The 22,830-nt window shown below is 34.9% G+C and overlaps 1 protein-coding gene across 2 annotated transcripts in view; it reads left to right on the top strand.

The window, feature by feature from the left end:
- Nucleotides 1-22,830, top strand: part of RIC1 (RIC1 homolog, RAB6A GEF complex partner 1) — a 154,596-nt gene that overhangs the window by 62,656 nt on the left and 69,110 nt on the right. Inside the window, exons 4-5 of one of the 2 annotated variants that reach the window (XM_069090783.1) lie at nt 2,803-2,945; nt 4,145-4,278. In XM_069090783.1, coding sequence (XP_068946884.1) covers nt 2,803-2,945; nt 4,145-4,278 — 277 coding nt within the window. Of the gene's footprint in view, nt 1-2,802; nt 2,946-4,141; nt 4,279-22,830 lie in introns of both variants that reach the window. The other variant, XM_069090782.1, reaches the window with a different exon arrangement.

Here is a 22,830-nt window from a genome sequence, read left to right as displayed (position 1 = left end):
AAATATATTAGTTCATTAAGTTGTTTCACATTATACGCCAGATTTAAAATAATTGTATGTGTCTTATATCTCAAAGTTTATAATTATTTTACATGTTACTTCACTTAAACTTGAGAGTAAATTTTTGAAATTATATTTTTAATGTGTAATCCTATTTCTACCATGTAATTGCATTGTGGGAAAAATCACCCCTGGCATAAATTTATGTCAACTTTACTTAATGTCCCTCACCTTGAAAACAGAGTTAAATGTAGTTATATAAACTATCTCACTATCACATGGATTATGCTAAATTGTGGTTCATATCCTATTCGCTCTGTACAAGGTGAAATATTATGCCTCTCACAGTTACACAGAGAAGTTATAATAAAAGATATTTCCAATAAAGGTAACCCTGTTACCAAGGTTTAAAAAAATAAAGTGAGGGCTTTGGCCTTAGATGAGTATTTCTTAATTTTTTTATGTGTTACAGAAAACTCTAATAGTTTTGTGAAGCCTATTCCTTCTCAGTATTATGGTTTTTTAAAATTTTATTTTACACTCAGACACCAGAATACAAATACAGAATAGAGAAAAGAAACAAAAACATATCATAAACTTAAATATTGGAACTTAAATACAAAGTTAGAAAGAAAGAAAAAGCATGTCAAGTGCATAGCAGAACATAAGAGAGGATTCTAAATATGTAACAATAAATTTTCATTTAAGAAAGCCTGTATGATAAATAATACTCATGTTGAGAATTGTTCATCTTTTCCTTGCTTCCTTGTGAGCTTTCTTTTATTCTCTACTGTGTACTTTTTTTACTTTGTTCTTCCCCCCAAAGGCTACAATGAAGTTTAGATATGTTTCTCTATACTATAATATAAATATATACATACATATATAGACACATACTTTCCCAAACATATTCTACCCCTTATCTTTGTTTTTATGTTTGTACCTATCTCTTGTTTCCTATCCCTCCTGCCTCCTCTACCCATCAGTATTATGTTTGTAAATATATAGGATTACAAAGGAAATCAAATACTAGTGAGGTGAAAATACAGTTTGTTTTTTCCTCATCTTAGTTCATAGACTAACAGCTGTGGATCCTATGGATCCTTATTAAAATATGTGAGATCACTAATTCATTTAAGTAGCCATTTTAGATGGAAATCTTCTTAAAATGTACTTTATACTTCCTTGACTTCTTTAACAGAGAGCACTGGAAAAAATTAAACTTTTTCTTAATGATTAAGGCATTATTATGAATGTCATTGAACTTAGTATTATGATACAGTGATACAGTCAGTGACTGTTGAGGATTAAGTTATTGGACTATTGGATAATATTAAATATTAAAAGATTATTCTTTTAAAAAATAAAATTTCTTTTATTATCCCAAATTTTAATACTTGCCCATATCATGCTTGAATATATGTTTGTGTGTGTGTATATAGAGACAGAGGAAGAGATAATCCATACAAAAAACCAGAAGGGCTACTGTTCAAAATAATGCATTAAAAAGAAGCTTTTTTTGTCTTTGTTGGTCTGGTAACTGATGGAGCCAGTGGCTTGTTTTCATGAGGGGGACTTTTGAACACTGAAATGTACAAATTCTTCTTCACCAATATGAACCGTAATAAAGTAGTTTGTTCCAGCAACCATTTGAGTTTGAAATCACAGTCTTAAAGCCTGAAGACTTCGTGTTTTCTTTCTTTTTAAGTTGTGACTCCCTCCTTTGTAATATGCAGCAGTTCAGTTGTTACCGGCTTCACTGTTGGAAACTCTCCCTACACCATCCTTGTGAGTTCTGGGCAGGGAGAGGAAAGGCAGTGAGATGGAATCTCTGGAGTTGAGCTTGGAGTCATGGGACTTGTATGAATCCCAGCTTTGTCATTTATTGTCATTTACTGTTACTTCTGACCTTAGAGAGGTTACTTAACTTTTCTGGACCTCAGTTTTCTCACCTGTGAAACGAGAAAGTTGGGCTAAATGACTTTTTAGGCCTCTTTCTTTTAGCTCTAGATCTCAGCCTGTCAGTAAACATGTGTGAAACACCTGGTGTATGCCAGACATTGTGCTAAGTACTGGAGATACAAAGAAAGTCAAAAGACAGGCTCTGCCCTTGAGGAGCTCACAATCTAATAAGGGGAGATCTGTGCTCTAGCCTCATTTTATAGATGGGGAAACTGAAGGAAATGACTTGTCCAACCCAGCCATAGAAGAGCTGGAATTGGAGCCCTGCCCTCTCATTCCATTGCACTGCACTGTGACTAAGGACTATTTATTTACCTTTATACTAGACTACAATATTTTTTTAAGTAAATTTTTCTGCCATCTGTGGGGTTGTTTTTTTTTTTTTTTTTGGTCTCTTTATTTTCCTTTATGCAACTCGTTCTCATTTTTGCCTGTGTACTTGCCTGTAGTATTGCAGCTTCTCATTTGCTATGTCTACATTTGCCATAGGCTTGAAAAGCAGATAAACTTGTTAGAACTATAGATGTGAATGGGTATTACATTTTTTTACCTTTTTAATGGGTGGGGAACGGAGTGGAGGGAAGGACAGAATTTGGAACTAAAAATTAAAATTTAAAAATTTTTAAACTTTATACATAAGAGTAAATGAGCTTTGATCTTTGGACTTTTTAACATTTATTTTGGCTACTCTAGTTCTTGGCCATGTTCCAGATAGGTGAGCTATGACTATAAATTACTTGTGAAGTTGAAAGCTTATGAAAATTTTTGAGGGCTTGTACATTATCTCAGTGAGCTAACACTTTTTAAAGCATTGATTCTAAATTATTGTTTTCCTTATAGTTTGCAGTCCATGCTAGAGGATCTTCTGGTTGCTACATCTGATGGGCTGCTTCATCTTATTCACTGGGAAGGGATGACAAATGGAAGGAAAGCCATCAATCTCTGTACAGTACCATTTTCTGTAGACTTGCAATCATCTCGAGGTAGTTATACCTCTCTATGTCTGAAGTAGAAGAACCTGCTTTTAAAAACTGTTGATATTTTTTTTTAAGTTAAGCAACTACAAGAACAGAATCACAGCAAATAACAGATTGTAAAATGTTTTCCTATGATTCTATAAGCATATTTTTACATAACTGATTAAATATGTTTCATGATGGGGGTTTTAAAAAATTCTTTCTGTTAGATCTTTGTTTTTGCACAGACTACTTTTATACTCTTGATGTACAGAAGGCTATAGCTAATCCCTAGGTGATGGACATTTGCATTGTTCACATTTTTTTTCTTGCTATTATGTTTGGGGCAGCTAAAAAACATTCTTATACAAAAAAAATTGTTTTTGTTTGCTTTGTATTATTTCATTAAGATATATTCCAATTTTTGTATTATTTCCTCAAGATATTCCCAGTGTGTGTCAAAGGGTATATATAGACTTTGTCTTTTAATTCAGTGCCTCATTAATTTCCAAAAAATATTATATTCTCAGCCATTTGGATTTCATACTGCTTACACGCCATCTTTCACCTCTCACCTAAATCTCATACTCCCACCTCTGTGACCTTGGGCTATGATTGGTGAGCATTCACCTTATTTTGACTAGTCTTAGGCCCCTCTTCTTCATCCCCCACTTTCTTTCTATCTCCTTGCTACATTATCATTTGTTCATTACCAGTCCCTCTTCTCCCACTCTAACTAATTGATAATTTAATGCATGTGATCTATTATCTTATATAATGGTAAATAATTTAAAAATGCCAGATCACTGCCAGATCCTGATCTCTTTTAAGTTGATTTTTATTTCCTATTACCTTCGTTTCTCCCTTCCCTCTACCCAGAGTACCCTTTGTAACAAATAATAAAAAAGAGGCAGAAAAAGCAGTATATCAAAAATAATACTGCATTAAACATGTAGTGTTCCATACTCATAGTCTATAAGTCTTCTTAGACATTTCTGATTTCTTCCTGTTCATTGTTTCTTATGGCAATCATATGTTGTTATAACCAATACCACAGTTTATTTAACTGCTTCTCCATCACTTGGTTCTTTAAGATGAAGTTATTCAATTTTATAGGATTATTAAATATGCATTTGCATTTAAGAAACTAGTAATCTTCCCAGTAATACTGTGAGAACATTGTTTAACTGTTGTGAATACTCATTTCCACATTTTTTCATCAGCAGGTTCATTCTTGGGTTTTGAAGATGTGCACATCAAAGATATGGAATATTGTGCTACACTTGATGGGTTTGCTGTTGTGTTTAATGATGGTAGAGTTGGATTCATTACACCAATGTCAAGCAGATTTACTGCTGAGGTATGGCTTATTTATTACACGGAGGCCCAACTTCATTTTGTTTTTATTAATCTTTCCCTTTAGTATAAAATTTCTAATCATTTTCTTTTCCCTAATATTTTTTCTTTTTTTTTTTTTTGGAGGAGGGAAGGCAAGGCAACTGGGATTAAATGACTTGCCCAAGGTCACACAGCTAGTTAAGTGTCAAGTGTCTGAGGTCACATTTGAACTCGGGTCCACCTCACTCCAGGGCTGGTGCTTTATTCACTGTGCCACCTAGCTGTTCCCTTTTCCCTAATATTTAAAGAAAGTTTTTATTTCACTGTCTATGCTTTTAGGTTCAATGAACCTATTAAACATTTTAAATTATAGTTATATTATAACTCTACAAATAGCAGGATACTAAATTATTCACTTATGATTAGTTACTTCTTCCAATAAATTAGAATGCAAAAGAAGGATTTTTGCTGCTCTCAGCTCTGAGAAAGAATAGTAGAAAACTAGTAATTATAAATGTCTATTACAATATTTATTTTAAAAATCGTGGTTAAAATACTTCTGCAAAGTACTACTGTTTTAGGGAATTTTTTTTCTGAGCACTATACAGTTAAGTTCACATTTATGTGAAATAGATATTTGATATCTCTGAATATTTGTGACTAAAGAAATTATGGGCTATTTTCCAATTACTACTCAACCTTAAAAATATAAAGGTGAGAATGGCACCACATAAAATTACTGTGGATATAAATTATTAAGAACAAGCAGGTCTATGATTTACCGAGTACCAAATATTTCAAACTGTATTGTACTTAATAAATGTTTGTTGAATAAATGAACATTTTTAAAGTATGTAGAACTTTATAATTATCAGTTCTCTCAAAAATGTTTCAAAATATGTCTAGCAGATTCAATTCTAAACTGTTCACCAAAAGGGTGATTTTAGGTATTATTACATTTTCTGTCATCAGTTAAAATATTATACTTTTATCATTAAAATGCTTACTGAATATGGTATGTACTCAGAGTTTTTTTATAAATATGTTCATGTCCTTAGGATTAAATGAGCTCTGGAAATCTATCTTCCAATGCCTTATTATAATTAAATCAGATATATTTGAGTTTTTCTTAATTGTTTAAAAAATTAAGCACTTTTCTCAATATAGTGTTGTCCTAGCTTCTGTAAATTGCTAGATAAATATGGTTTGTGTCATAGGTGGGGTTAATATAAGAAAGAACCAAGGTAGATGGACATATATATTTTTTTCAAAATGCTTTATTAACTTCTGATTTATATCATTCATTTCTGCCAGATTTTGAGTTACAAATTTTCTCCCCGTTTTTCCTCTACCCCGCCCCAAAATAGCAGTCCCACAGGATATCTCCTCCTCTAATCTGCTCTCTCCCATATTTTCTCCCATACCCCTTTTGACTTTTCCAGTGGATCTCTCTGCCCCAGTTCCTGTATATCTTATTTCCTAATTACATGTATAATAGTATTAATAATAGTATATATACACACATATATACATATATATATATGTACATACATATTTAAATATTTGACTTTAAAACATTGAATTCCAGATGCATTCCCTTCCTCCCTTGTCACCCATCCTTACTGGGAAGATAAGCAGTTCAGTATAGGATGTACATGTGAGGCTAATGCAAAACAATAACATAGTAGATATATTGTAAAAGACTGACTATATTCCCTCCCTCCTATCCCACCTCCCACTTGTTCTATTCTCTACTTTGATCCCGTCCCTTTTCAAAAGTAGGTGCTTCCAACTTCCCTCCCCCGCAGCCTGCCCTCCCTTCCATCATCCCCCCTCTCATCCCCTTCCCCCCCCCACTCTCCTATAGGGTGAGACACCCTATTTAGTGTGTATTTAATTCCCTCCTCAAGCCAAATTCATTGGGAATAAGGTTGAACCATTCCCTTTTGCCTTCCTATTCTTCCCCTCCATTGTAACCATTTTCCCTTGCCTCTTCTGCATGAGATAGTTTACCCCATTCTGTCTCTCCCCATCTCCTCTCATTATATTCCTCTCTCACCTCTTAATTTCATCTTTTAAGTATCATCCTTTCCTGTTAAATTGGTCCTGTGCCCTCTATCTATATATACCTGTAAACATATATACACACATTCACATATGTATTTCTATGCCCATATACTACCCTCACATATAGACAAATATATTCTTATTCCCTTCAACTACTGAGAAAAGTTTCATAAGTTACAATTATTGTTTTTCCATGTAGGAATGTTAATAGTTCAACTTTGATAAGTTCCTTATGATTTCTTTTCCCTGTTTACCTTCTCATGCGTCTCTTGCTTCTTGTATATGAATGTCAAATTTTCTATTCAACTCTTTTTTTTGTCAAGAATGCTTGAAAGTCCTCTATTCCATTGAATGACCATATTTTCCTCTGAAACATGATACTCATTTTTGCTGGTTAGGTGATTCTTGGTTTTAATCCCAACTCCTTTGCCCTCCAGAATATCATATTCCAAGCCCTTTGATCCCTCAGTGTAGAAGCTGCCAGATCCTGTGTTATCCTGATTGTGTTTCCACAGTATTCAAATTGTTTCTTCCTGCCTGCTTGTAATATTCTCTCCTTAATCTGGGAATTCCAGAACCTGGCTATAATATTCCTAGGAGTTTTCTTTTTGGGTCTTTTTGAGTAGGTGATCTGTAGCTTCTTTCAACCTCTCTTTTGCCCTCTGGTTCTAAAACTTCAGGGCAGTTTTCTTTGAGAACTTCCTGGAGGAAGATTTCTAGGTTCTTATTTTGATCGTGGCTTTCAGGTAGTCCAATAATTTTTAAATTATCTCTCCTGGATCTATTTTCCAGGTCAGTGGTTTTTCCCATGAGATATTTCACATTGCCTTTTATTCTTTCATTTGTTTGGATCTGTTTAACAGCATCTTGATTTCTCATAAAGTCATTAGCTTCCATTTGCTCCAGTCTAATTCTGAAGCAATGCTTCTCCTCATTGAGCTTTTGAGATTCTTTTTCCATCTGGCAAATTCAACTTTTTAAGGCATTCTTCTCCTCATTGCCCTTTTGAGCCTCTTTTGCCATTTGAGTCAGTTTTTTAAAGTGATATTTTCCTCAGTCAGGCTGTTGACTCATTTCATAATTTTCTTGCATTGTTCTCATTTCTCTTCCCAATTTTTCCTCCACTTCTCTTATCTGCTACTTAAGATCCACTATGGCCTGTATCCAGCTTGTATTTTCCTTTGAAGCTTTTGGTGCAGGAGTTCTGACTTCACTGTCTTCCTCCAATTCCGTGCTTTGCTCTTTTTTGTCCCCAAAATAGGAGTATAATGTTGGAATCTTCTGTCTGCTTTGTTTCCTTTGCCTGGTCATGTCACCCCTCAGTCACTTGACCCCACGGCTTTTTGCCACAGTAGGACTCTGCCATCAGACAGGGGAGCTTTTGTCCCAAATGCTGGGGTTTTCTCAGTTGCTGGAGGTATTAGATGGGTACCCTCTCTGAGGTCTCCACATGCTCTGGCAAGCTAGACACACACCCCAGGACCTCCACCCTAGACTGCAATCCAGATCCAAGCAGATTAAAGCAAGAGCGATTACCCCTCAGACTGGTACTTGGTCCCCCTACACTCTGCAGGCCAGGAGCTGAAGCTGCCACATGGCATTGGCTGGCTGTGCTGGCGCCTTAGTGGCTTCTCGCCCTGGGGGCAAAAGCTATGCACTCCCACTTACTGGTCCCAAAGTCCGCACTGCACTGACCTCTCACTTTGTCCTTCACATCTGTGTGTTGATAAATTTGGAAATGGCCACAGCTGCTGCTGATCTGGAGTCTGGCCCACCCTGGGGCCAAAGCCTTGGCATAGGGCTGGGCTCCGCTCCCAGAGCGCTGTGCTGGCTGAGAGCTGGCCTGCCAGGCTGTCCTCAGCGGGAGGTTAGCTTCTCTGTGTCATTTTGTGGGTTCTGCAGCTCTAAAGTTTGTTTAGGGTCCCCTTTTTACGTGGATTGGGGAAGGTGGAAGCAGGAACAGCGGGGAGGTCCTGCTTCTACTCCGCCATCTTGGCTCCACCCCCTTTGGACATATATTTTTAAACTAAGGAGGCAAGGGGAAAGATACATATACTCAGAAAAACTGAGGATGATACTTCAGGGGAAAAATGGATATTCAATGAAATAGAGGACTTGCGAGCATTCTTGGTGAAAAGACCAGAACTGAATAGAAAATTTTACTTTCAAATACAAAACTCAAGAGAAGTGTGAAAAGGTAAACAGGAAAGAGAAATGATAAGGGACTTATTAAAGTTGAACTGTTTGCATTCCTACGTGGAAACATATTTGTAAGTCATGAGACCTTTTTCAGTATTAGGGTAGTTGGAGGAAATAGACAGACAGACAGACAGACAGACAGACAGACAGATAGATAGATAGATAGATAAATAGATAGATAGATAGATGGCATAGGGTGAGTTGACTATGAAGGAATCATATCTAAAAAATAAAACTAAGTGAGAAAGGAATATATTGGGAGGAGAAAGAGAGACATAATGAGGTAAATAATCTCACATAAAAGAGACAAGAAAAAGGTTTCACAATCGAGGGGAAGAGGGGGCAGTTGAGAAGGAATGATTGAACTTTACTTTCATCAGATTTGGCTTAAGAAGGGAATAACATATATACTCAGTTGAATGTCTTACCTTACGGGAAAATATTACGGGAAGGAAATAAAAAGAGGGGTGATAGAAGGGAGGGCAAATTAGGGGAGAAGATAGAAGCAAACACTTTGGAAAAGGGAAAGGGTCAAAGGAGAAAATAGAATAAGTAGGGGGTGGGATAGGATGGAAAGAAGTATAGTTAGTCATTCACAGCATGACTATTATAGAAGTATTTTGCATAACTACACATATATAACCTATATTGAATTGCTGGCCTTCTCAATGAGGGTGGGTGGGGAGGGAAGAAGGGAGATAATTTGAAACTCAAAAGTTTTAAAAACAAATGTTAAAAATTGTTTTTACTTTCAATTGGGAAATAAGATATACAGGTAGTGGGGTAGAGAAATCTGTCTTGCCCTACAAGAAAATAAGAGGGGGAGGCATGATAGAAGGCAGACTGGGGGGAATGGGTAATCTGAATGCATGCCATCTTGGGGTGGGGGAAGGGGAGAGATGGGGAGAAAATTTAGAACTTAAAATCTTGAGGAAGTGAATGTTGAAAACTAAAAATAAATAACAAATCCCCCCTCTCAAAAAAAAATGTGTATCACTGCATTTTAAGTTCATCATTTCTCTGTCAGAAGACAAGTGGATTGTTTCATTCATCTTCATTCTTTTGGACTTATCATTTATCATTGTGTTGACCAGTGTTCCAATAAAGTCTCTCAAAGTTTTTGTTTTCTATAACATTATTATTGTATAGATTATTCTCTTAGTTCTTCTCATTTCAATTGTCATCAGTTTATAACAGTCTTACCAGGTAGCTCTAAAACTGACCATCTTATCATTTTTTATAACTTGATAGTATTCTGTTATATTCATATGTCACATTTGTCTAGCCATTCACTATTAAGAAAACATCATCTAAGTTTCTTGTTTTGAGCTACCATGAAAAGAGCTGCTATAAATTTTTTTGTTTGTTTGTTTTTGGAGGGGGGAAGGCAGGGCAGTTGTGGTTAAGTGACTTGCCCACGGTTACAGGGCTAGTAAGTGTTAAGTGTCTGAGTCCAGATTTGAACTCAGGTCCTCCTGACTTCAGGACAGGTACTCTGTTCACTGTGCCACCTAGCCACTCCTATAAATATTTTTTAATATGCAGATCCTCTTTCTTTGATTTCTTCAGAACATAGACCTAATAACAGGGTCAAGGGGTATGAATACAGTTTAGTAACTTTGGGGGCATAATTTCAAATTATTTTCCAGAATAGCTATGCCAGTTCACAACTCTGTTAATACTATATAGGTGTACCTGTTTTCCCACAACCCCTTAAGTATTTCACATTTTCCTCTTTTGTTATTCTTGCCAGTCTGATGGGTGTGAGCTGGAACTTCTCTAATATCTGTGATTAGCATCATTTTTACACATGAATGTTGCTACTATGGGTTTCTTCTGTTCATATCTTTTGACCTTTTCTCCACTGAGGAGATATAAATTTCAGTCAGTTCTTTAAATATCTTGTTTATGAGACACTTATCAGAGAAATTTAATACCATATTTTTCTAGTTACCTATTTCCCTTCTAATTTTAATATCAGATTTGTTTATTAAACAAAACTTTTTAGTTTTTTATATTCAGAATTCCCTGTTTTATCTTATGTGATCCTCCCTATTGCTTATTTAGGCATGAACTGTTCCACTCTACAGCATCTGAAAAGTACTATATAAATGTTAGTTATTGTTAAAAGAGAAAGAGTTCAATCAGCTTAGGTATACAAGGAAGGGGGAAAAACATTTATTTAGTGCCTCCTATGTGCTAGTTACTATATGCTAAGGCAGTATTATATCATTTGATCTTCATAGCACCCTGAGAGGTAGATTCTTCCTTGCTCATAATTTGTTTATGTGATCTTTTATATTGAAACCCATATCCATTTGATGATTATTTTGGTGTATGGTGTGAGGTGTTCCCCTAAACATAACTTTTGTCAGACTATAGTCCAATTTTTGCAGCAGTTTTTGTCAAATAAATGAGTTGTTCCTTTAATAGTTGGAGTTTGGGGTTTATCAAACATTATGCTACTCTAAAATGGGGATAATAATAGTACCTGTCTCCCAACTGGTTTTGAGGATCAAATGAAAAAATACTTGTTAGGTGCTTAGCACAGTTCCTGGTATATAATAAGTACTTTAAAAATGCTTGTTTCCTTCCTTGTATATAGCTAATATTATTGGACTCTCTTTTTTAAAAATAGCTGACATTTGTATAGCACCTTAATGTTTGCAAAGCACTTTACAAATACTATTTTATCATCACAACAATCCTGAGAGATAGGTACTAATATCATCCCCATTTTATGAATCAAAAAACTTAGAGACAGAAATTAAATGACTTGCTCAACAAAATTTAGCTATTAAGTGTTTGAAACTGAATTTGAACTTCATTTCAAGTCTTCATTCTAGGCTCAGCACCCTATTGTACCACCTAGCTGATAGTACCAAGTACCAAGATTGTTTTAGTAATATCTGCAATGTAGTACCATTTAAGATTAAAACTTGTAGACTCACTTCATTTGCTTTTTTTCCCCATTATTCTTTTTTTTTTTTTAATGCAGTTGGGGTTAAATAACTTGCTCAAGGTTACACGGCCAGTTATTTTTTGTGTGGGTGCCAATTATCTGAGGCCGGAACCAACCCCAGGTCTCCCGACGCCAGGGCCAGTGCTCTTACTCACTGTGCCACCTGGCCGCCCCTTTCCCCATTATTCTTGAGATTTTCTATTTTTAAATTCCCCAAATGAATTTTATCATTATTAATTTTTCTTACCTTAATAAAATATTCTTTTGGTTGTTTGGTACAGCATTGAACAAGTAAATTACTTTAGACGTATCATTTTTATTATGTTAGCTCAGCCTATGCATGAGCAATTAATATTTCATTAATTATTTAGATCTGTCTTAATTCTACAAGAGTTTTTCATAGTTACATCTATATGTGCTTCCTGAGTGAATCTTGATAGATTTTTTCTAGTGTCATAGTTATTTTGAATAGAATTTGTCTTTCTAACCTTTGCTTGATTTTCTTGGTAATATACAGGAATGTTAATAATTTATATGGATTTATTTTAAATCCTGCAACTTTGCTTAAGTTATTGTTTTACTTAATTTTAGTTGCTCTCTAGGATTTGCTATGTAAACCATTATATCATCTGTAAAAAGTGAAAATTTTGTTTCCTCTTTCCATGTAGTTGTTACTTTAGTTTCTTATTGCTACAGCTAGCAATGTGTTAAATAGTAATGGTGATAATGGGCATCCTTGATTTACCCTTGGACTTATTGGAGAGACCTCTAGCTCTTCTTTATGATATGTGTTTGCTTTTAAACTTAGATATTACTTACTAATGAAAGGTACATTGGAGTTTTAAAATGAAAATATGTATTTGATTTTGTCAGGAGCCTTTTCAGCTTCTATTCATGTCATTTTAAAATCATTTATATTTCAATATGTTTTATTATACTTATAATATTATTCCTTATTTAATAAACCCTGCATTCCTGGTATAAATCAAAACATAGTATACAATCTTTCTACATGTCACTGTAATTTACTTGCTAATATTTTATTTAAAATTTTTTGCATTAATGTTCATTAGGGATATTAGTCTATACTTTTTTTTCTCTTTGGAGGGCATTTGGGGTGGTGACACCCCCAAAGTCACAAGGCTAGCAAGTGTGTCAAGTATATTGAGGTCGAATTTGAACTCAGGTCCTCCTGACTCCAGGGCCGCTACTCTATTCTCTGCACCACCTAGCCGCCCCTGCTTTTCTTTTTCTGCATTCTTTCTCCCTGGTTTAGTTATCAAGAGCACAACTGTATTATATAAAGATATTGGAAGGATGTCTTTTTATATTTTTTTGTAAATAGTTTATATAGTATTGGAATTAATTTTTCTTTGAATATTCAATGGAATTCAATTGTGAAACCATCTGATCTTGGAGTTATGTTTTGTTTTCCCTTCAAAAATTCATTTGTGTCCTTTTTCTGGTGTAGAGTTATTTAAATAGTCTATTTCTTCTTTTTTAAAAAAAATCTGAGTACCTTATATTTTTCTAAGTATTCATCTGTTTCCTCTGAGTTATGAGTTTTGTTAACACATAATTAAGCAGAATTGTTTTTGTTAATTTCCTTTATTTCTTTTTCAGTTTTGAGGTTTTTTTCTCCCCTATTTTTGATATAAATAGCTTGGTTTTCCTCTCTTTTCTAAACATTTCAAACTTAACTTAAAAAAAAATTCCTTGTTTCACCATTTGAATGGTCTTTCTGTTTTTATTTTTATTAATCTTAATTTTCAGAGTTTCTACTTTGTTACTTGGTTGGATATTTTTGTTTTTTTTTTATTGCATACAGAATTTGTTGATTTGTTCTTTTACTCTTTTGTTGACAAAAGCATTTAAAGATTAAAAAAAAATTTCCCCTGAGATCTACTTTAGTCACATCTAAGTGTCTATGTTATCGTTTTCTTTCATGTAATTTGTTTTATATAATTTGTTCTTTAACGCAACAGTTTGTTTGATGTTGCTGTTGTTTGTTTTGACTGAATCTCCTATATTATCCAGGCTAGAATTATAGCAGCCCAAATTAATTGCTAATAAAGAGGGAAATTTTTGCCTGCAGCATTTCTAACCAGACCTGGTTTGCTTACAGACTGGTCACCCCATATTCCCAGTAGAAGGGGGCTCATCATATTGGTATCAGACTTATTGTGAACACTGGTCACCTTTAGTCCTACTGCTGCTCAGAACTCCCAAGTTCAATTGATCTACCAGCCTCAGCCTTACGAACAGCAGGGATTACAGGTACATATCACCATGACCTACCTGTTCTTTAGAATTCTATTATTCTTGCCATGTAACCTTGGGCAAGTTACTTAACCCCAATTGCCCTCCAAAAAGCAAAAATTAAAAAAAATCTATTATTCTTATACTTTTTAATTACTTGGAATAGCTAGGTAGCACGGTGGATAGCTAGGCCTGAAGTTAGGAATACAATGAGTTCAAAATTTATCCTCAGACACTTAGCTAGCTGTATAACCCTGGGCAAGTCAGTTAACCCTATTTGCCTCCTTTTCTCATCTGTAAAATGAACTGAAGAAGGTAATGGCAAATCATTCCATTATCTATTCCACCAACCCTCCCCCCCCAAAAAAAAAATCCAAACTGGGTCACAATCACACACAACTCAAAAATAACTTGACAACTTTTTCATTCTTTGAGGGCACATTATTGAGTATAATTTATATTGCATTATTATCAGCAATGCATTTAGTATTTCTACTTTTCTACATTTTTGATGAGGTGTTTTATGACCAAAGATGCAGTTTTTGCAAAGGTGCTATGTACAACTGAGAAGTATGACAATTCCTTGACAAAGATATATCTTTTCTAATTTTTCCAAAATCATGTTCAGGCCCTTCTTTCTTATTTGTTTTTTAGTTAGATTTGTTTTGGTCTAAAAAGGGTACATCAGGGTGGCTAGGTGGCGCAGTGAATAGAGCACCAGCCCGGTGTCAGGAGGAACCGAGTTCAAATCTGGCCTCAGACACTTGACACACTTCCTAGCCGTGTGACTTTGGGCAAGTCACTTAACCCCAACTGCCCTCCAAAAAGTAAAAAAATAAAATAAAAAGGGTACATCAAGGTTCCTCTCTGTTGTAGTTTTACTATTTCTCCCTTCAATTAAATTAACTTTTTTTCTAAGTAAGTAAATATTAAAAAGAATGTGTGTGTGTGTACACATATATAGATACATATATATATGGAAAGAGAAAATTGATAGGCATTCATTATCTATTGTTTTTATGTATAATTTCCCTGCTTATCTCTTTTTATCATGCCAATATTTACTGTAGCCTTATCTGAAATTATTCTTACTACCTCTATTTTTTGAGTTCAGCAGAAGCATAATAGATTGTACAACAGCTTATGAATAATATATTATCAAAATTTGTTTTCTAATCCATTCTTTTACAGACTCTTCCATTTTTTGGGTGAGTTCAACCCATTCATAGTAGTGTTAGTTATGATTGTTAATTATGTGTTTTCCTTATCTTGCCCTCTTGTAACTTTTCCTCTCTTTACAAATAAGGAGGTGATAAAAGGGAGGGAGTTTGCCTGACACTGGTGCAATCTGCATTCTTTCTCTCTGTAACTTTTTTCTTCTGGTTACCTTGCCTTTGATTCTAGGATTTTACTTTTCCTTTCCTATTAATTCTCTACTCACATTCTTTTTCCCAACATTTATTTTGATGATGGCCATTCCCTTACCTATCTCACCCTCTCTGTTAGAAGCCCTCTTCGCTTGTTGTTTCCTTATCTTTATTCTCTATTTCCTCTTTAAATTTAATGCATTTCTATACCTAAGTCATTTTGAATTATGTTCAATCTTCCTTTACCCATTTTAAATAAAAGTGAGGTTCATGGGATTCTGGTCCCCCCTGACCTTTCTTCCATGATTATATACTCTTATAAAGTTCTATAATTCAGTAGTGATTTACTTTCCTCTTAACTTTCTTCTCTAGTTTTCCTCTCTGTCCTTCCTATTTTTGTCTTCTCTTAAAAGAATTAAAACAGAACAAAACTTTTTCACAGACTTTACATAATTTTTATCTTTTATGACCCTTAGAGATAGTAAATTCTAAGAAGATACTATTTCATATTCCCTTATTAACATGTAAATGATTCATCCCCACCTATTCCTTTTCAATGAAATATGTTTGCCTTTCTATGTTTCTCTTGCTGTCTGTATTTCCATTTCTAAATGTCTACTTTAGTTCTAACTTTTTCATCAGGAATGCTTGGAATTTCTCCTTTCAATTAACTCTCCCCTGCCTTTTTTTTTTTTTACCCCGACCCCCCTTCTCCTTTTGGATTATACTTAGTTTTGGTAGTTAGATTATCCTGGGTATCTCTTGCTTTTTGGAATATTGTATTCCAAGCTATCTTTTTTGTGTGATCCTTATTGTGGTTCCTTGGTACTTGAACTTATTTTTGGCTGCTTGTAATGGTGGGTTTTTTTCTTTTTTGGGGGGGCGGGGTTAAGGCAATGGGTAAATTCTTTCTATTTTTCACTTAGCCCTTTTTCTAAGAATGCTGGTAAGCTTTCATATAAAATTTCTTAAAATATGCAATCCAGTCTTTTTTAAATCTCATCAGTTGTTTCTGATAAAATATTTCTTACATTTTCTTCTGACTTCCCCGCCTCATCTTTTGAAGTATTTCTTGTTTTATTAAGTTATTTTTTGTTTGGCCCATTCTGATTTTTAGGGCATTCAATTCTTGTGTGAGGTTTGTCACCATTTCTTACAAGGTGACAACTTTCCTTGCCATTCCTTAGCTTTTCCACTCTGTATCTCTTGTTTCATTTCTTTCAGGTGTGCCAATAGTCCCTGTGGCCAGTACATTTTTTTCTCTGAGGCTTTACAAGGATAAGTGAGATCACTCCTTAGGGGGTTTACTCTTGGGTATCTCTCCAACCAAGGTATTTCTTCATGATATTCTAAGTTTTTCTTAATTTTCTTGTCTCATCTCAAAAGTAAATTTCACATTCTGCCCTTGGGCCAGTCTCACAACTGAGTAGCCTGCCTGGTCCAGCCGATGCCCCTCCTAGAGATTCCAGATTTACTCTAGTGCTTGACTCTCCCTGGGGGTTCCTGTTTGACACAGGGCTCTAAGGACTTCCCCCTTCTATAAACTCTGCTTTGGGTCCTTCCCTTTACTAGCCCCCAAGCCTCTGGGGCTACTTCCATGCTGAGTTCCTGCCATAGGTTTCTGGGACTACTCAGGCTAGATTTTGCCTAGCACCTTTTCGCAGTAGCTGGACTCAGGCAGCCATACCCCCTTGGGGTAGACTGGCCTGGAACACAGGAAGGTAGCCTCCTAATGCCAAGGGAATTTTGCTTTCTCTACTTGTCTGGAATGTTTTGATGCTGCCTGCCTGCTGCTTTCTACCTGCCCTAGCCTAAGCTAGAATAACCACAGAACTCTGATGAATATCCCCTTTGGATTCCTAGGCCAGGAGGAGGAATCCACAAGTGACATTTCTTTTTAGAGCAGTCTGTTTCTAAGTGAGGTGTTTTTTTAGAGACTGCCACCTTCCTACAATATGATATTTCCTTAAAACAAAAATTTATTTTAAAAGTTATTGCAGAGAACTCACCATGCCTAGATGCTTGGAGAAATAAAAAGCTTAAATAAGACATGACCCTTTTGCACAGGAAGCTTACAATCTATTAGGGAGATAAACTACTAAAGCAGATAACTATAATATACAAATATCATATATCATATTATATCAATATCTTTTACAAGGCAGCTTAGGTGATACAGTGGATAGAGCATTGTACCTGGAATCAGGAAAACCTGGATTCAATACAGCTTCAGATACTTGCTTCTGTAATCCTGTACAAGTCACTTAAAGTTTTCCTGCCTTGGTTTCCTCATCTGTAAAATGGAAATAGTAGTAGCACTACTTCCTAGGTTATTATGAAAATAAAATGAAATATTTGTAAAGTACTTTGCAAACCTTTAAGTGCTGTTTAACTGCCAGGTATTGGCTTAAACTATATGTATATTATGAGCATATTTTGCTCTTGAACCAGAATTTATTTGACCCTTTAAAAAAAGTCAGGTTCCAAATTTATGCCATAATTCATTCTGAATGCTAGGGATATAAAAGTGCTGAGAAGAGAAACTTTTCTTTTTTTTTTTTTTTTTAAGCAATTGGGGTTAAGTAACTTGCTCAAGGTTACACGGCCAGTTATTTCTGGGTGTGGTCTAAGTATCTGAGCCCGGATTAGATCCCCAGGTCATCCTGCCACTGGGGCCAGTGCTCTTACTCCCTGAGCCACCTGGCCGCCCCTAAGCAATTGGGGTTAAGTAACTGGCTCAAGGTTACACAGCCAGGTGTTTCTGGGTAGATGCTAAGTGTTTGAGCCTGGATTCGATCTCCAGGTCATCCTGACACTGGAGTCGGTGCTGTTACTCACTGTGCTACCTGGCCGTCCCTGAGAAGCTTTTTTCTTAAAGGCCCACTCTTTTCCCTTCCTTAGTTGATTGGAATTGTTGTTTAAGTCACTTGCAACCCCTCTTCACCTGAGAAATTTTTACTTGACCCTAAGGATATAGGTATATAAAATAGGCATACAGATTAAACATTTACTGATAATAAACCATAAAGAAATTTATTTTAAAGCAATTCTTTGGTATACATATAATTTTATCATTTATTAAAAATGGAAAGCAAATTTGAATATTAATGAGATGAATGCTAGTTTATTTTTATATAAAGATTTAAATCTTGGCCAAATATTTGATAATGCAAGACATAGAGTATCTTAAATGTCTTTCAGTTGATTCATTTTGATTTTATAATCAAAACTGATCGCTGCTTCAGATAAATTCATAAATAAATAAATACAAAATGGTAGAAGCATGTTTAGTGCCATTTAAGAAAATTGTTGGAAATTCTGTCTTGAATTCCAAGCTGAAATTCATTTAACGATTTTGTATTACAGTAAAAAAAAACTGTAATTCATAATCTATAGTAGCCTTGAATCTGAGCTGAGTTGTTTCTAGCAGCATTTGTTGGCGTTGCATGGCCTGATAGCATGTTCCTTGCAAAGTGTGATTGTTGTGTGTTCAGAACCAAGCCTGCAGTGAAGTTGCCCAATGCAACATGGCCAAGTACTGCCAGAAAAACTCAGATTCATTACATGTTTGATTTTGAATTATTTTTTGGTCATTACATGTTCAGAAACATTTTACTGTTGCCAAATTTTTATGACCCCCACATTCAGTTACTGGATTCACAGTTTAAGAAGTACTGGTTTAAGTAACAAATTTCTTGAATAAACATTTATTTATTCCTTGAATAAATAAAATCCATCATATTAACCAGCCTTTTTATTTCCCAATCTTAAGTGACATTGTAAGGTAACCTGACTGTACCAGTCATTCAAAGTGCTTTTGTATAAACCAAAGAAGACAATTTCTTGAATTTTTAGCAGCAGAAAGACCCTAAAATAAAAATTGTTCTTCTTCCTCTTGACCATTAAGTTACAAATGCATCCTGACAGGGGTCTCACCCTAAGCTACTGTCAGTTATGTTCAACATATACTACCATATCAAGCAAGCCCAGTATACTTTTTAAAAATTGTACTCATCTCTGACCTTATTTGTATAGTGATTTGCTGATGAGGGGCCTCCTCTAACAGTGCAGATTAGTGCCTTTAACAAAAATTATAGTATTAATAGAGTTAACTGGGGCACCAAGACGGAAGAAGTACTTTCCCATGTTCACAGCCAGGATGTGGTAGAATTTTAAACTGAGGACGAGGTAATTGTAAATATATGTAGATATTTTAAAATAAATATTTTGTTTTATTTATTTTGCTTAAATAAATACATGTATTTAATCCCATCCCTGCAGTCAGTTCTCTAGTCACTATGCCATACTGCCTGTGTTATTATTTTTTTTTTATTTCATGCCCTAACAAAGAGAAGTGTAAAAAAATAAAATTGTGCCACTTATCTGTAACACTAAACTAAAAGCTTTTTAGTAGTTTTTATGTAGCTTTTAGTTTCTTATATTTCGTCCTCACAACCAAAGTAAACATTTTCTAGTCTTCCTTCAATGAATACCATAAGGAACTAAAGAATTTCCAAAATAGCTGTTTTGGTTTTCTTTTTCTACATACTTGGATTATGAAATCTCTACTTTTAATAGTGCTTCAATTCTAGAAAAGTATATATCTCTTACATTTGCAGAATTTCTCTAACGTTATTTTCATAATATGAGATGATAAGGAAGTTCTGAGGTGGTTCATTGTATGAGTAGTCATGAGTAATATACTTTCTGCTACCCTAATATTGTCATTATTTTCTCCAAACTTAGATCAATCACATTAACATTATCTTTGTCCTATTGGATTTATTTTTATTTTGTTAAATATATTCCCATCACATTTTAAGCTTATCTGCCCTAGATACCTCCATATGGTTATAAATTAGAGAGAAGGTGTTAACTTGCATTAGTAGTTAGAGTGTCCACATCTAGGAGTTTCCTGTATCAATGAAATTATAAGTCCCAACCTTATCCATTTATATAGACATACATATTCACATATGTTTGTGTTCTTGTCCAGATCTTATCACATTTATTTACATTTTCTGTGAGCCCTGGACAGGAAATTAGTACTAACTTGTCTTTGCCATTAACTAAATAGTTGTGTGTGATCTTGAATAGGTTACTTTACCTAACCTGAGTCTCCTTTTCCTTTTATCTGCATGATAAAGTGATTTGCATTAGCTAGGTGATCCTTAAGATGCCTTCCAGCTACCAATCTGTGTTACCTTACTGAATCTCAGTTAGGATTCTCAGAAGGCATCTTACACAACTCATGCCTTATTCTCTGTAACACACATGACAAGTGGTCATAAAGACTTTGTTTGGCCAACCCCCTCCTCACATAGCACATTCGACTTTTGGGTGGTTCTTATTGTTATCAGGCATTAGCTAGATGGGCAAAAACAAACCAAAGAACAAAATATGAAGACGGGATCAAGGAAGAAGGGAAATAACACAGAATTTACTTCAGGCTTCTAAATATTTTATCTGTATCATAGATCGTTACCACTGCTTGTGTTGCTTACTTAAATGAGATAGTGTGACATTTTAGAGAGAGTTCTGGACTTCAAGTCAGGAAGACCAGAGTTCAATTACCATTTCTAACACTAACTGTGTGATCCCGGGTAAGTCACTTACCCTGTCTGAATTTCAGTTTCTCATCAGTGAAATGGAGATAACCCACTTTACTATTCTGATTCCTAATTGAGGTCATTTATATAAAGCACTTTGCAAATCTTAACACATTATATAAATATCAGCTGTTAATCTTGGTTATCAATATGTGGTTCCTAGTTTTGATTCCTACTTTTCATGATGTCAGCTGATTAGTGCACTGTTTGCTACAAGGGTTTTAATCTGCATCTTCAGTATAGATCAAAATCATAGCTACTTATGTTTTATTTTTTTTGTTTTATTTTATTTTTTGCTTTTTGGAGGGCAGTTGGGGTTAAGTGACCTACCGAAGGTCACACGGCTAGTTTTTGTATAGTGTCTGAGGCTGGATTTGAACTCAGGTCGTCCTGACTCCAGGGCCAGTGCTGTATTCACTGCGCCACCTAGCCGCCCCTCTCATCATAGCTACTTATGGAAAACATTAAGATCTATTTAATTTATATTTATATCGAGGTCTGCCTCTCTGCTTCTGTGTTCAGTTCATTCAATTGCCAAGTCCTGCTTATATTTATGTCCCATTTCTGACGCCTCCTAGTTGTATGACTGTAAGAAAGTCATTTAATCTCTGAACCTTACTTTCTTTGCCTTTAACATGGGAATCATGCTACTCAATAGTACTTACCTTACCATTGCTCCAACTTTTTGTTGCAAATTTTTAAGGACCATAGAAATGTAAGCTGCTGCTTTTGTAAACTCCAAACTCTTTGATGTTACTGCATTGACTATTGAATAAGATATAAATTCCTGACGCTAGTGTTTAAAGGCACTGCACCCCCAACTCCCCTCATCTTCAAGCATGGCACTAGTCTGCCTTGTTCATCTTAGGCATATTACTGTCTATATTTATATACAACTAGACCCCAGTTAGTGTGACTGTGCCTTCCCTCTTATTCCCCCCTTTCTCTTCTGTTTTATCACTGAATTGACTATATTTCTGTTCTGCTTTGTGTGTACTTGTGTCTGTTTTACATGTGTCTTTGTATTCTACCTTTGTTTGACCAGTTCACAGAGGTTCAAACATTGCCCTCTCCCCTACCTCTTCCTCCGTATTTGTATATTCTTCTACTTAAACACCTCACTTATATGAAGTAACACTCTTACTCTTTCTTCCTCTCATTTTCTTTAGTATATCATTTTCCCCTTTCCTTTCTTTTTTTTAAGGTAATCAAAACATAAAAAAGTATACCCAGGACTTCTGACATATTTAACTACCTCTCTGACCCCTAATGACAATAGTGTTCTGAGTGGACATTTGTATCCTCTCTCCTTATTAGAATGTAAATATCTTCATCCTTGTATATAGTTTCCTTCTACTTAGTCATGTTTATATTTTTATGTTTCTCTTGACTGTTGTGTTTGTATTTCATAATATTCAGCTCTGAACTTTTTATCAGGATTATTTAGAAGTCATCTTTCATTGAAGGTCTGTTTTTATCGTTATAGGATTATATTCAGTTTTTCTGGGTAAGTTATTCTTAGATATGGAGACATATATAGATAGAAAAATCTTTTGCCTTTTGAAATATTATGTTCAGAGCTATTTTCTTCTATGTAGTGATGTCTTCTAAGTCTTATGAAATCCTTACTGTGATTCCTTGATAATTGAATTTTTTCTGTCTACTTGTATTTTTTTCTTTGACCTGGAAGTTGTGAATTTGGTCCATGACATTCTTGTAAGTTTACATTTTAGGGTTTCAGGAGGTCACAAATCAAGTCTGTATTTTCACTTTGCTTTCTGGTTCTAAGTGATCTGAGCTGTTTTCTTTAATGATTCAGGTTTCTTTTTTTTGGTCATGTTTTCAGACAGTCCATCACACAATGATCCCTTTTACCAAGTCATTTGTTTTTGACGAGGGATCTTATATTTCTTATTATTTTTTCAGTCTTTTGTCTTTGTTTTAGTATTTCTTGTTGTCTTCTGGAGTCATTAATTTCTGTTTGGCCATCCTAATTTTCAAGATGTTTATTGCTTGAATAAGGTTTTGTCCCTGTTGTGCTATGCTGTTCTTCTTCCTGTTCTTTCTTCTGTAGCACTCATTTCTTTTTTTTTCCTTTAGAACTTATTTCA

This window comes from Petaurus breviceps, unplaced genomic scaffold (assembly GCF_028583685.1).
Source record: "Petaurus breviceps papuanus isolate PSGF00001 unplaced genomic scaffold, PetGlider_PUasm1.0 187, whole genome shotgun sequence".
Classification (NCBI taxonomy): Eukaryota; Metazoa; Chordata; class Mammalia; order Diprotodontia; family Petauridae; genus Petaurus; species Petaurus breviceps.
This window is presented reverse-complemented; position numbering and strand designations above follow the sequence as displayed.